This window comes from Anopheles ziemanni, chromosome 3 (genome assembly GCF_943734765.1).
Source record: "Anopheles ziemanni chromosome 3, idAnoZiCoDA_A2_x.2, whole genome shotgun sequence".
NCBI classification, from domain to species: domain Eukaryota; kingdom Metazoa; phylum Arthropoda; class Insecta; order Diptera; family Culicidae; genus Anopheles; species Anopheles ziemanni.
In genome coordinates, this window is record NC_080706.1 from 54,811,154 (window position 1) to 54,825,117 (window position 13,964).

Sequence of the window (13,964 nt, forward strand, 5' to 3'; positions counted from 1 at the left end):
GCCGAGCCAATCGTCATCCATTTCCTTTTGAATTCAATTGATTACGTAAACATATCCAAAATGGAGTGGTTGACATGCAATCTTATCCAATTTTCGTGACTTTCCACAGTTGAGCTAGCGTCATCGATCCCAGAGCGTCCAGTCATTGAGGAATGTTACACAGCAAACGCACCCGAAGCGTGTTGGGAAAAACTATTCCCTCAACTGCGATCTCCCATCCGGTGCCCACCATTTCCCACCTTTGGTGCAACGAACAGCGAGGACGCGGCCTTGACCGTGGGCTCGTCACGGTTGCCCGGGAACGCGAATGAAGCCCGCGACTATCTTGCGCGGATGCTGGTGAGGAACGGCTGGGGCAGGTGGTTTTTCCGTTTTTCACCTTTCACGTCGAGCAGCTAATTGAACTGTGGATCTGTTTAGCTTAGGCATCAGACGCAGCTCTTCATTAGCGCCAACCGGGGAAGCGATCGATCGGTCGGGGCGGTTTTGTGTTGGTTGGTTTTGTCCACAACCAGATTACCATTCGACCTTCAGGGTGGTAAGGAGGGGCCGTGGTATGACCCTGTAGAAAGGTTGGCATGATCGAAAATATTAACTTAGAGCTTCATGTCTTGCTTTGGTGTTAATCTTCTTTATTATTTTTTTTTAAGGTAACCGATAAAATAACCAAGATTTTCTTGTTCACCAATTTAATGTTGAAATTATGAAACATATAAATTTGATCAAGTGTCTCAGTTGCTCTTTTACTTGGCATTTGCTTTGGGGAGGCAAATTTTTTTCTCACATTCGCTACAATTCATTAACCCAAAAGTGGGTGTCCGGCTTAATGGAAGCGTTCGCCTTGACTTAAGGCCTTGAAAATGTTTCTGTACGCGTTTATCTCGCAGTTCCATTGTGGTTTTACGCAATCCTTCTCCCACATTGCGGGGCAAATAGACATTTCAATCTCGCTATCAAATATGGATCTAAAAAGCGAGAGTTTGGGTTGGAGAACATTGGTCGATAGGTTGCCGGTTTTCAATCTCAGCAGCGATTGAGCTTTATACAGTTTCTTATTGCATATCATTTGATTTTATAACCAGCAGTGGTGGTTTTTCATATCGCCGCATTTATGACATGATGCAAAAAAGATAGTTTTATTAAACTGAGCATTCTTGTAGGACCAGCAATAATTTATGCGTAATTATGTTTTACGGTATTTGATATTTTTTTCAACGGTAACGAAGGATAATCAAAAAGACATCTTCATGTTTGTTTAATCTTCATTGGGCCCTGCACGCTTACCACCCGCTCATTCAAACTGTGTGCCATTTAAACGGCTCTACGTCACCGTAACCTGTCTTGATCTCATTACCTCCGGTGAGTATACAAAATATGTTAAACGAAGCCCCATCAATCAATTCGACATTATTTATTATTCTTTCTTCTGACGAAACCACAATACGGAACCACGACCTGCGGCTTTCAACCGGCTGCTAACTAAGCGAAGAGGGGCCCGTTTTTCCTGGGCGCCGAATAAATGGATTGATGTTTGTGTCTGGTTTTTTTGTTCTTCCATTTTTGGGAAGCAGCGTCACAGGACTGTTGATCCTGTTTTTATCATCTTCTCGGTTCCAGCGCGTCCTACATCGGGCAAGCCGTAAATGATAGCGACGAAGCCCTAAGTGGAAGCAGCCCTCACGCGTAATAACTTGACTGAACTTAAGTAGTCCGTAGCGATGGGATGAACGAAGAAAACTTCCCAGTTCATTGGTTGACCTTATAGCGGCTTGCCGTGGCATATTAAAGATCAACAATACACAGCAAGACCCTGCGGGCAATACGGTGTGTGCCTATTGTTCAAGATAAGACCGGGTCCCGCACGATGTACCAATCGAGCAGGCCTTCGAGGCTTTATTATGTACGCTGAAGTACGCGGGTGCTGGTTGAAGAACCTGAAGATCTTAAACTATTCAAAGACTCGGTTAGCAGCTGAGCCTACAAATATGATCCATGGAATTTGATTTTGCGACATACCGATGAAGAAGCCTTGATTCGACAAAATTATAATGTACGCCTCACAGAACGACTGTTCGTGGCTGAATCCACAGCTTACGGCACAAGAGTCCGTCCTAGGTAATTCCTTGTGCACACGATCTACTCATTTATAACACGCTAGTCAAGACGAATCTAATAAAATGTTAGAAGCATGTCTTGCGACCTGAAGGTGGTAATTTTTCTTGAAAAGGTAACGTCTTGTCATGGACTGTGTCATTTCGATAACCTTTTTATCCCTGTCCACTCCTAAAATAAAGTATCCTTTTGGGTTAAGATCAGGTCATCCCAGTGTGTTTGAAGAGATGCGAAATGCCGTTGGACGTTTCGGCACTATGCCTTGTCCCTAATTATTTGCCGATGAGGTTCCATTTTTATACACCACCTTGTGGACTTTGCAAGCGACGGAAGCTTTTCACCGCAGACGAAAGATCTGCCTCATCACCATATTCTGCGCGTCATCCGTTTTTCGAACGTCACATTACACGGCGACAGCTCGTCAAACCGAGGACACTTCAGCCAAAACTGCGAGCCAGTCGGCAAACCGAGACAAACGTCTCTCCAAACGCTCCATGGTTCAACAGAGATGCGCGCGCTGGTTGAACTTTGTAACGGCGCGTTCCCTTGCAGACTTTGGGGCAGACAACCAGTTGGACATCCCAGAGACACTATCGTTTGTTTGCCCGTTCGGATTGATCTGGAGAGTCCAATCGGCGTCACGAAGAAACTGGGATGTCTCTGTTCCGGATGTGTTCGGTATGGTCGCACTTGGCGGTCACCGTGCGCCGAGGGCGTTCCGATCGTACGATAGTGTGCAAACAGCTTCGCCCACCATTATGCAACGGAGGGCAGCCGCATGCCGGTTCTATCGATGGACATTCTTGATAATAACGATCAATATTTGAACAAATTTACCGAGAGCTCGAACGCTGCGTTACGATGAAACTAAAGCTGAACCGGTCCTTCGTGTGATATCCAAATTGTGTGTGTGTAAGCATCGATAAGTATTTCAGTTCCCCAGCTGATTCAGTTTGAAGCAAGGTCAGCAGTATTGAAAGTCTCTCATATTCTATTACTGGCAAGGAACCACCATGAAAACTTGTCAAGCACCATTTTTGCGTGTCGTTAAATACAGATTTGAGAGAATATTAAATCAAATTAATTGTATTTAACTTGTAAATTAGACGATTTAACTTGTGAACTTGTGAATTAGAAGGGATGCAAATTATTTTTTAAAACTGCATTTCGAACTGCTAGCAAAATTCTTGCCTTTTTTTAAACTAGTTTAACTAGTACAGCTGTACAGTCACTCTATCAACACTGTTTTGTGAATTATTTTTTGTTTTCTTTTCGAATAAAGCGTATTCGATCGTATACGTTGAGATTTTTGTTATAAATCCCAGATAACTCGAAAATTTCTTGAACTAGGAACGATTGATAAATGTTACATGCACAAAACATAACTGTGAAACTTAGTTCAGAGGATTCACCTGTAAAGTTTCGTTTATCTCTATCACACAGGCAGAAGATTTTTTCCAATACCTGAAAGAATAAAAACTTGTTCAAAAAATTATTTATCAGCTTGGATCAATTGAAAAAATCGGTTGACAAACTATTAATTTATTACGGTGAATTTGCTATTGCAACTATTATTTCAAATCATAACTAAGGTCTATGAAGCTTTGTTCAAGTAACCTTGTTTATCATGAAAATGTTATGACAGCTTTGACATCAATTCTGAATTTGCCTCGTAAACACAACAACACAAAACACGGTTTGCCGATCCGGGGGATTTCTTGGTTTAATGCTTCCTGATTGTGATTTATTTCGTAGCTAGAAGCCATGATTAAACAACCTGTTCTAGCGGAGCTGCAATTCTTCGTAAACAGCGTGTCCCTGCTGTACAAAGGCATTCCCCCGAAGGACACGGGTGCGTTGGTGAAGAGCGCCTTACACCTGCTGGAGGATCTTCCGTCAACCCGGGATGCGGTGTTCGAGTATTTTACGCTCGTTTTTAATAATGCTGTCAAGGGGTACATGCTGGTTGCGGAGGTAAGAACTAGTGAAGGGTAGGGGAATCTCAATGCGAAAATGTATTAAACGATACCGTTTGTTTGTTTGCCGGTAGAAAAATGTGTCCGATCCGTCGGCGGATGATGACGCGGTGCACGAAATACACGAAGCACTGGAACTGTTGGTCACCGAAGGTCCGTCTGCCTGGTGTCCGCTAATCTCATCTTGGTGTATGCAATTGCTGGGAGATATCTGCAAAAAGCACGGCCGACGCCGGCCGCCAGACATTCGCGGTGCGTGCAATTTGTGGCTCGGTTGCACCACCGTCCGTTACCTTGTGAGCCTCAGTGCCCTCTGCCTGGAGAAACTGAACGAAGCTGAAGTGGACGGCTGCATCGGAGAGCTGCTGACTATCTACGGAACGCACTCGCCCCACTTCGACTGGGTTGTTGCACGGCTTGGTGGATGCTTCCCGCTGAAGGCAATCTCCAGTATGCTGAGCGTGGGCTTGACGCGGTTCTCAGGAGTTCAGGCGTCCGAGTCTGAGGTAGAGATACTGAGCTATCTTGGGATGGCCCACGAAAACGATCTGCAGTTCGCGATCAAATCGATACTGGAACTGGATAGTATGGGAGAACGTGTTGTTCCCTACCTGTTGCTGTTGGCGAAATCCTCTGAAACGATATCGCAGGCCTTGGTGGCGGTATTTTTGGAACTCCGTGAGTACCTGCCAATTGAAGGCATCAGAAAACGTGTGAGCAATTAAATCAAAATTCTTTCATCCTTCCACAGATGCCGAAAATCGGCTATCATCAATGAAGGTTACGCCGGAAAAGTGGCCCGGAAATTTTAGCCTTACGTTCGCGCTCCATCTGGCAGCTGGTCAGCTTCTAAAATTGAAGAAAAACGCCATCGAAGTCACGCTGATCGTCGCAAAACTTTCCACCAAATACGGCTGGTGCCAGGAGCTGCTGGAAATGATGTTTGTGGAGTTGGAAATGGTCGTGCTCGAAAAGCATACCTCCCCAATGCTGGAGGACATTATCCGTGATGGTTCGCGTGATGCGCTGTGGCAAGCGTGCATCTCCGACTCGCCGTACCAGCAGCAAGTGGCGGTACGGTTAATTTTACTAGCTAGCTTCAAATCAAACTCTGTGTTCCACCAATCAATCGTGTACCTACTGTCCGCGTCGGCGGCGGGTGACGCTAGCGGGACCAAACCTCAACTAAACGCACTCGTCCGTCTGCTGGGTGGCCCGGTCGGTACGGCGGAAGTGCCCCGGGCAAAGCCAGCTTTCGAGACGGCCTTCGAGAAAATACTGCTGGCACCCGGTAAAAGGGTTGAAAACTGGAACATCATCCACAACATGGTGACATTGTTGAGGCAGGAACGTGCGGCCGCAAGTCCGCTGCGGAAGGTAAACTGTATCGGTACTGTGCAGGAACTGCTCGATCGGTTGCTGAAGATTTGGGAGACATTTATGGGCCAGGAACGGGCGCACGACGAACCGTCGACGGTGGGATCGACCAACGGAATAGAGCAATCCCTGGAGGGAACACAATCGGCAAAGAGGGCTCGTAATGTACCTACCTGCTCCATTGGAAGCGATAACGGTGATACAACCGGGGAAAAAACGATTCATGACCTTATACATGAAACCGTTCGTCTGATCGAGTGTCTGGACATTGGCAGGACGGCATCCATCGGTACGGCCGAAACGCTCAAACTATCTCAACTGCTGGTGAAGTACTTTTTCTACTGTCTACAGCTTTCGAGTGGTCCCCCTGGTGGACTAAACGGTACCTTTAGCGAATCAGAAGCGCTCGACGAATCGCTCGATCGTGTTTACTTGCTCCTATCGAAACACTGTGGCCACCGGAAGGCCGCCCGAACGGCGGCCTTACGTGAACTGCTCGAAGGTGCTCTGTTCATGCATGGCGCCTTGTTTGGCTCGCAGTCGGAAACGGACGCGTACTGTTTCGACAAACTGGACGACTTGTTGATAAAACTGAACCAAAAGCAAGGCATCGCACTGAACGCGTCGAGAGCGACCGTGCTGCACGCGGGCGTTATTGGCCAGGGACCGAAAGTACCGATTAAAAGAGCCGCCGGGCCCGGCTCGGCGATGCAGAACCAGTTGCTGAACGCGATCGTAGCGTGCTGCCAAGACGTTAACGATCATCAGGCGACGATCGATGGGTTCAGCTACGTTTCCTTGCTTCTGGTGGAGCTCGTTTCGCCCGATGTGATGTACAATGGGTTACCGTGGCCAGAGGAGGAGTTCACTAAGGTGACGATGGAACGGGATCTTCAGATTCGACGAACATTCCGGCACGCACCTATACTCTGGTCCATACTGGGGCTCGTCGCTTGCTACCGCCCATCGCTCTGCTATTGCTCGGTATTGCTGAGGGCGCTTTGTGCGTCGGCCCTGCACCAGTGGCGTTCGAAAACGGCCGAAACAAAGGAAGGTCAAAAGGCGGATCTAATGTACGTGACGACTAAGCTGCTGGAACTGATGGCACTGGCGCAGCTGCTTCCACCGCCCCTTAGCTACCTGCACATCGTACTGGAATATCTGGATGGCCCGGAGGTAAGTGTAAGCCAAACCCAATCCTTCCGAAAATATATAGCTTTTTTTCTCACCCCATTGTAGATCGCTTACGTGCTCAAGGAGTGTGTTTGGAACTACATGAAAGATCATGTCCCATCGCCGGTGCTGTTTGTCTGTGACCCAACCGGGTTCCATTGGCGCGATCCGCTCACCTCCCGCCCACCGGTACAGTACACGAACGCCCTTCGGAACACGATGCAAAAGAAGCTGACCAAAGTTGGCCACCTGTATTATCAAATGTTTGTCGGCCCGGAGTTGCGAAATCCACAAGCCATCAACCAACCACAAGGTTTTAACGGTGGTGGTGGTGTTGGAGGATGCCCACCAGGCCCTTCTAACGGAGACCAAGGACACAAGGGGGCGCCCCTTGGACCGTTGGTGCTGGGTCCAAATACAACACCCCATCCCGGACCGGTGCTTTTAATTGACTAGAACGTGGCGACACTGTAGATGTGAAATACTTTCTGAAAACAGTACAATTAAAATGCAAAAAAATAATGTTTGATCCTTTATATATTACAAACTAATTGGCATTATTGTTGTCAAACGCAAACGGTTGAATCCATTTTCCGACTTCTTCCTACGTCCTACGTTCCACTGGGTTGCAAATGGCCACGCGTTAGATATTTTATTGCGCCCAGCTTTTTGGTAAGTTCTTGCACCTTTCTCTCGCGCTCACCCAGCTCGTTCAACAATTCATCTACGGTGCGCTGTAGGTTGATGGCCTCATGCTTATAATACGCCAGTTCTATTTCTATGTTGCTCGGGTCCATTGGTTCCGTTTGCAGGGGTTGATTGGGTTCATCTCTGATAGTGGTAACGGTACTGGCTGAATCCTGAGACATCAACGCTTTTCTTTTTAAATAAGTTTGTATGTTTCCTGAGGCATGCACCTTGCCTGGAATGGTTTCGGGAGCCTGCGGCATTTTACGTTGTGGCGCTTTTTCCGGAGCTGCAGCTCTAGCCAATGTGAAAGGACGCCTCGGACGGGGTATTCTTGTTTCACCTCGTTGAACCGTCAAATGTTCCTTGGGTAAAGAGATGGACAATTATATTTTGCTTGCAAATTTTATTAACAAAAAAATTAATTTATTTTCAGTACCTTATTTGGCACATCCATTGGAAGACTTTGTTTCAAAGACTGTACAATTGAAATGGATCAAGCGAGATTTTCGTAGAGTTCTTTGATGAAGAAAAAACAAAAAGGGTGCTTGAAGCGATTTCTCATCTAGCACAGGGGTCGGCAACCTTCCCTGTACTCGATTAAATTTAAACAAAGGTAAAAGAGCAAATAAGGCCTCTGCCTTTTTTTATACACGAACAATTGATTTTATTTTAGCGTGACTTGTTTTCTGGTTCCATAAATTACAAAATTATGTATTTCTATCTCTTTTTCTCCACTCACTTAACCATGCTTAGCGCTAACAACGGTTGCATTTTATACCCCTTTAGCGTTTTACTACTACGTCCCGCTTCTTTCAATTGTGTTAATGTTACACCACCCCGTTTAATGTTTTCTCTTCTAAATTACTAAAACTCACAATCTGCCCATGTTTTGCTTGCCTATACAATCTGTAGTATATATATGTATACGATAAACACTGCATGTCTTCAATAATGTGTACCGCCGCGCGAATCTAACACGTGCCTATCGGGCCTAGCGGGTTGTGGGTACTTGATTTGATTCGTTAAAGCCATCCACCTTTATACATTTGCTCAGGTGTGTACGTAGTCCTATGATCATGATTACTAGCCGTCGCATGACTACCGTGTTATGGCAAGAGGAAGACTGATTGATGCCGTGTGACCGTGCAGATTCTCACAACGGCAACAACAACGCCGACCGAGCGAACGGCGTGTCGTGCGGTTTTGACCAACAACCCCACCAGGTGTGGATGAACGTTATTCCTTTTTGATTTTTTGTTTCTGGTAAAATGCCTAGAAGACCATTTCCTGGGCGGGATCGCATCCGTTCAAATCGTGGTGTAATGGTGTTCGAACTCCAAGCGCATAAGAAAACACACTGCCGGATATTGCATCCGATCGACGATCGAGTTGCTCTCCCCGCCCTAGCAACGTGACTAGGACAACTATATGAGTATGCGCCATTGTGTTTCCTGTTTCTCTCCTTTCGACATCGACAAGCATTGCCTGGGACACCGCTAACATTGGCATTGTCTGCGAGGACAAACGACCAGGCGCGGATAGTGAAGCTATTCTAGTTAATCTAGCGAACAAGCGTGGTCAGCAGTTGCAAAAAAAGCGTATGGAATATTCGTTCTCCAATCTAGCGCGGTTCAGCTTACCGAATGGAAATTGTCTAAGGCCGGATCGATCCGGGTGTTTGCTTCAGTGGCTGCACTAGTGGCTCGTCCTTAGCGTAGCGAGTGCTTTTCCCTCATTTCACTAACTGAATGTAAATGTAATTTTGGTGTGTCTGACTAATGTAGATAGGTGGTTTGTTTTGCACGCATAGGCTTGTTTCTAGTGGAGTCGAAGGGTATAGGTATTTATTATCAACTTGGCATGTTACGAAACCGAAAAGACCGGTCGTGAACCAACTGATCAAGTGGCTTGTGAGGGCAACAAACAAACAAAACAAAAACAAAATGGTTATAATGCATCAAAATAGAGGGTGAGTGAATAAAATAATATTTCCCTAATTATCTACTATCCAAGGACACAAGCCAAATCGGAACACAGCGGTTCGTTTACGTTCAGTGTTCGTCAACGCGTCTCGCAAATTTTAAAACAGAACGAAACAATTAAAACCGAAAGAAAACAAAATCGACCGTTTCGACTTCAAAGTGAGCCCACGTCTCTGTACAAGGGGTTACTTCCTAATGAATGTGCTTGCTTGGCAGCTCGTCGGCAGCGAGTGCTTACGGAAACCTGAGTAATGAATTCCACGCGCAACTTGATTAGCTCGTTTCTTTTTTCTTTTTCTGTTTGCCAGTTCCTGTTCCTACTGCTGTACACAACGACAATTCACGACTGACGGCAATGAGGCCATTTTCGCCACGATATGCACGAGACGGTCTTGCGCGATCGCCGCTTGGTGCCGCTATTTCCGGTGCTGGCAGGGCAACTGCCGACCGCGTGCTTCAGGCTTGCCTTCGGCGAAAGGGAAAAGCTTCTCGAGGGGCGCTTTTCGGTCACCGTACGGCCACTGGTGCTGCTGGTGTGCGGTGGGTAGCCGCTGGCACCACCACCACCACCATACCTCGATTGATCGTCTTCCGAGTGAAACGAGAGCGAATCCAGCGTCGGGGCAAGGTAGTGGCGATCGTAAAGGCCTTCCTGTGGGTCGTACCGTTGTCGGGCCATCTCTTCTATGAAGGGAAGGAAGAATACCAATAATATTAGCCAACCGGAATCGTATGATGTAAACCTGCACCAGCGTTCATTCGTTACCATTAATATCGTGTTCCGTGTAGTACACTGGCGGCATGTCACGATCACTCTCGTAGTGATGCGCGATCAAGTAAGGCAACACTGTGGAACATCTCTGCCAATCGCCTTTTAACGGTGGTATCGGGACGAGTGGACTGGTGGCATCCGGTGCGAACTGGAACCATCTACAACATAAACACGAGATTAGAACATTATTTTGTTCTTACCACAAAGGGGTAATTTATCAAAAAAATTCTGATACAGAAAACATACTCATGAGCCCGGATCTGCTGTAACGTGAAACGTTGCGACGGATCCGCCCGAAGAATGTTCACCAGCAAATCGGCCAACCGTGGTTCCAGCCAGTCGGGCGGCGTCCACTCACATTTACCTATGTTTTCTAATAGTTTATAAATATTATCACCTTCGAAAGGATACAGTCCGGTTGTTATATTGTATCTGTTGGTGATATGAAACGCAAGCAAAGGGAGATTTGTAACAAGACAGACGAGGTGCTTCAAAGGCCTACCACTTACAGTGTTACGCCCGTGCTCCAGATATCGACTTTAAATCCTGAGAATACCTCATGTCCGTTCGCAATCTCCGGCGGCTGGAAGGCAGGTGATCCTTGGCCGGTCGTGCATTCGTCCGTCGGTGCAAATGTATCCAGCGCCTGTGGGGATAAGCGAATTAGAATATCAAACGCGGGAACCTTTCCTCCCACACCGAAGGACAAAGGAACTACGGCTTACTTCGGCTACACCAAAGTCCGATATTTTAAGCGTATGATCGAGTGTCAGCAACAAATTGCCCGGCTTGATGTCCTTGTGGATGATCCCCCGGCCGTGCAGATACTCCAGCCCGTCCAGCAGCTGCACGAAGTAGCCGTGCGCCTGGTGTATCGGCAGCCGTTTCTGCGGAACCGAATCGAGCATCTCCTGCAGCCCACCGACACAGTACTCCATGATGAGATACATCTTCTGCTTCTGCTCGTTGTACAGCACGTCCAGCAGCTCGATCACGTTCCGGTGCTGGAGCGTGCGGAGCAGTTTGATTTCCCGCCGAACATTTTGCTCACCGTTTGGAATGCGTCGTAGTTTCCTTTTGGTTAGTATCTGCGAGGAGACGGAACGAGTGGTTTGTAGAAAGGGTTTTCCTGTTTATGATGCGTCCCCTACCTTCACTGCCAGTCGACTAAGCGTTTCGGAATCGAGCACCTCTTTTACCTTGCCGTAGCTTCCCTCACCGAGCACATCCCCCATGACGTACTTGCCGACAAGCTTGCACTTTTTCTTCTTCTCCTGGTAGATAATGTCCGAGCTGTCCACCCGATTGAACACGGTATTGGTTGGGTCGAGCGGCATCGTCGGTAGGTCCAAACGCTCCAACTCGTCGTCATCGTTGATCCACTCGACCACCGACTGGCTGTTGCACGTTTTGTAAACGTCCTCCAGGTCTTCCAGGCTGTCCGAGGTGGCCCCGTTCATCGCCGCCTTCGTTACTGTGTCCGACGGCGGATCGTCGCAGGCGAATGCGTACCGGTCCTCGCCCTGCTCCGCCCGACCCTGACCATCCTCGTCGTCGATGGCGCTGACGCACGATCCATTGTTATTGTTGTTAGTTGCGTTCGTCGACTTTGCGTGGTTGTTGGCTCCATCGTTCGAGTACGGTATTTCCGGAGCAAAGCTGGTGCTCATTGCTTTCACCGTGTGCAGGCCAGCTGCAGGTAAGGTGGTTCACAGGTCGGTCGTGCCTTGTGAACCCGAGGGCACCAGATGACTGAAGCGGGATCTTTTCAACCGAGCGTGAAATGTGACACACTGCTGAGGACAATGGGTTGTGGAGGACGTTAGAAACGGTGTTGCAAACAATCACATCGAAACCAACCAGGGACAACCGAAAACGGTTCGGCCGTGCTGCGACGTAACGAAAGGCCCCGATGCACCTCAGGGCTGGTCATGTAGAACGAACAGCAGCTGGACAGCAGAAGCAGATGCAACAGTCTCGGTAAATAAGGTTCAGAATTCACGCCCTGCCGAGTGGTGTAACCACTGCGAAAGGCAATGTCCTTGCTTGCGCTGGTGGGTCACACAGCTCCTCTAAACACTCATGTTTGCTCCGTGCGCGCGACAGAGGACCGTCTTGATAGCAGGACGGGTTAGAGATGAGACGGCGTTAGGCTGTAGGTGGATCTTACCGATAGGCTGCCCTAAAACACCAGAATATTATCACTTTTCCTTATTTTGTTTCCAAAAAATCACAAACTAATTGACATTTTCTTTTTTTGTTGTTCTTTACTTTGTACTAGAGGTGGGATGCCGAAGCTGGAGCGAATGGTTGAAGCCGATCTCGACAGGAAGGTCTTCAATCCGATTTCAATTTAAGTATGATTAGCTCCTCATGCTTCAGAAGGGTTCATCATGCAAGAAAAATATGACATTCCTCAAAATGAATGGTTTTTGAAGAAGCCATGAGTGGATAAAGAGTTTGTAATACTTGCCACACGCAGCATGGAGCTTATCAATGGATTTGGTCCATCGGGTTAACTCCGATCCATTCCAACCACTAGACCACACTGAAATAAAATGATGACCCCTGCAGGAACGGACACAATTTATTTGACTACATGTGACTCTATTCAAACCGTCAGTTAGCTTCAATGAATAAGGCAAATTAAAGTTAGCTGCGATAAATGTTCATGTTGTTTTTGGATTATAGTTATTCTTAAACGCAGTAAATTAAGTAAAAAACTATCATGCCAACGTTTATACGGTTTCTTTCGATAGTTTATGTACAAACAAACAAATTATTCATTGTATAAGGTCTATTTTATTGTTAAATCCCTCAAATCACCGTGCAGCGATCCTCGTCATTCCACTCCTAGTACGATAAGTGATGTAATTTGTAACCATTGTTATCCATCTAAACGACATAAAATCTGTGCTTTTAATAACAAAGAAATTTTCCAAAGTTAATAAAAAACAACACTGTCGATGCATTTTGCTATCAGATTCTTGTGTTTGCTTTGAGATTGACGGTTGAGTTGGAAAATAATGTTCTTCGTAAGCTGTCTCGATATTACTAAGGTGCTCAAAAGTGTACTCTTGCCAATTTCCACAGTCACCCCACGGAATTGGAACCACTTTCTTTCGCCGCTGCTTATTTCCCACAGATCTCGATCTTTAAATGTATGTGACGACAGGGTGTGTATATCAATGAGGAGCCTCACTTGCCTTGGCCGGTGTGTTATGAGTTTTAAAAGGATGATATTTCCCTACAATTGGCTAAATGTGGTTAAAAAATGGTGAGAAATCTCCGGCGCGGGCAAAACACGCCCGCACTGGTAGACCGTTACTTATGTTGGTTCATACTTTATCACTAATAACACCGTTACAATCAATTTGCTTGCTAAAACGACCCAAACGACTAACGAACGAAAGCGATGCTATGCACAATGGGAGATTCAATTTCAACGGTGCGCAATCAATCGTTCGTTTTGGACGAACTTTTTGGTAAGTATAAGTAGTAGCTGATTTGTGATGTATTGTTCTGTGCATTTCCAGCTGCCTCGTAGTGTTCATTCGTTCTACATAAGTCTTGCTGATTTTAGTTTGATTCGTGTTGCCAAAGCCTATGCTTTGAATTCCAATCGCTATCGAAGAGATCCAGTAACTTTTTTACCCTAGACAATTACGTTCAAATGGGTGCACTTCAATGTTGGCTATTAGCCAGTGTATGATGTATCAAAGATAAATAAGAACGTTATGTCGCTCGACATAAATCACTCTTTGAGTTGATACTAATCTAACGTCCAAGCAAGGGGCTAATGTGAACATAAATATTATAAGTAGCAAGAAGCTCCAATGGACAAATGCCTTGTTATGTATTGTATTAAATACAATGTGTTTT

At 46.4% G+C, this 13,964-nt stretch overlaps 2 protein-coding genes across 3 annotated transcripts; one reads left to right on the forward strand and one right to left on the reverse strand.

Moving 5' to 3' along the window:
• Positions 1-3,835: 3,835 nt before the first annotated feature.
• On the forward strand, positions 3,836-7,094 carry LOC131285028 (integrator complex subunit 5). Its single transcript, XM_058313889.1, has 4 exons — positions 3,836-4,086; positions 4,163-4,766; positions 4,840-6,641; positions 6,705-7,094. Exons 1-4 carry the CDS (start codon positions 3,877-3,879, stop codon positions 7,092-7,094), a joined length of 3,006 nt encoding a protein of 1,001 aa, XP_058169872.1. The 5' UTR covers positions 3,836-3,876.
• A 1,926-nt stretch (positions 7,095-9,020) lies between these two features.
• On the reverse strand, positions 9,021-11,838 carry LOC131286093 (serine/threonine-protein kinase stk11). 2 transcript variants are annotated; one of them, XM_058314959.1, is made up of 6 exons: positions 11,234-11,838; positions 10,808-11,170; positions 10,592-10,728; positions 10,329-10,514; positions 10,077-10,240; positions 9,021-9,991 (listed from the first exon to the last, which is right to left on the reverse strand). In XM_058314959.1, the coding sequence occupies exons 1-6, from the start codon at positions 11,750-11,752 to the stop codon at positions 9,651-9,653; spliced, it is 1,710 nt and encodes a 569-aa protein (XP_058170942.1). In that variant the 5' UTR covers positions 11,753-11,838; the 3' UTR covers positions 9,021-9,650. The 2 variants fall into 2 exon arrangements, with proteins under 2 accessions (XP_058170942.1, XP_058170941.1); XM_058314958.1 differs by having other exon boundaries at positions 9,021-9,994.
• Between the last annotated feature and the right edge of the window lie 2,126 nt (positions 11,839-13,964).

Bases quoted from the DNA above. Each gene is read 5' to 3' on its own strand.
- LOC131285028 (XM_058313889.1), top strand. From the start codon at position 3,877: ATGATTAAACAACCTGTTCTAGCGGAGCTGCAATTCTTCGTAAACAGC. The intron at 4,087-4,162 runs GTAAGAACTAGT...GTTTGCCGGTAG, and splicing joins GGTACATGCTGGTTGCGGAG to AAAAATGTGTCCGATCCGTC. The intron at 6,642-6,704 runs GTAAGTGTAAGC...ACCCCATTGTAG, and splicing joins AATATCTGGATGGCCCGGAG to ATCGCTTACGTGCTCAAGGA.
- LOC131286093 (XM_058314958.1), bottom strand. From the start codon at position 11,752: ATGAGCACCAGCTTTGCTCCGGAAATACCGTACTCGAACGATGGAGCC. The intron at 11,171-11,233 runs GTAGGGGACGCA...GTCTCCTCGCAG, and splicing joins TTAGTCGACTGGCAGTGAAG to ATACTAACCAAAAGGAAACT. The intron at 9,995-10,076 runs GTAACGAATGAA...TTCCCTTCATAG, and splicing joins CACGGAACACGATATTAATG to AAGAGATGGCCCGACAACGG.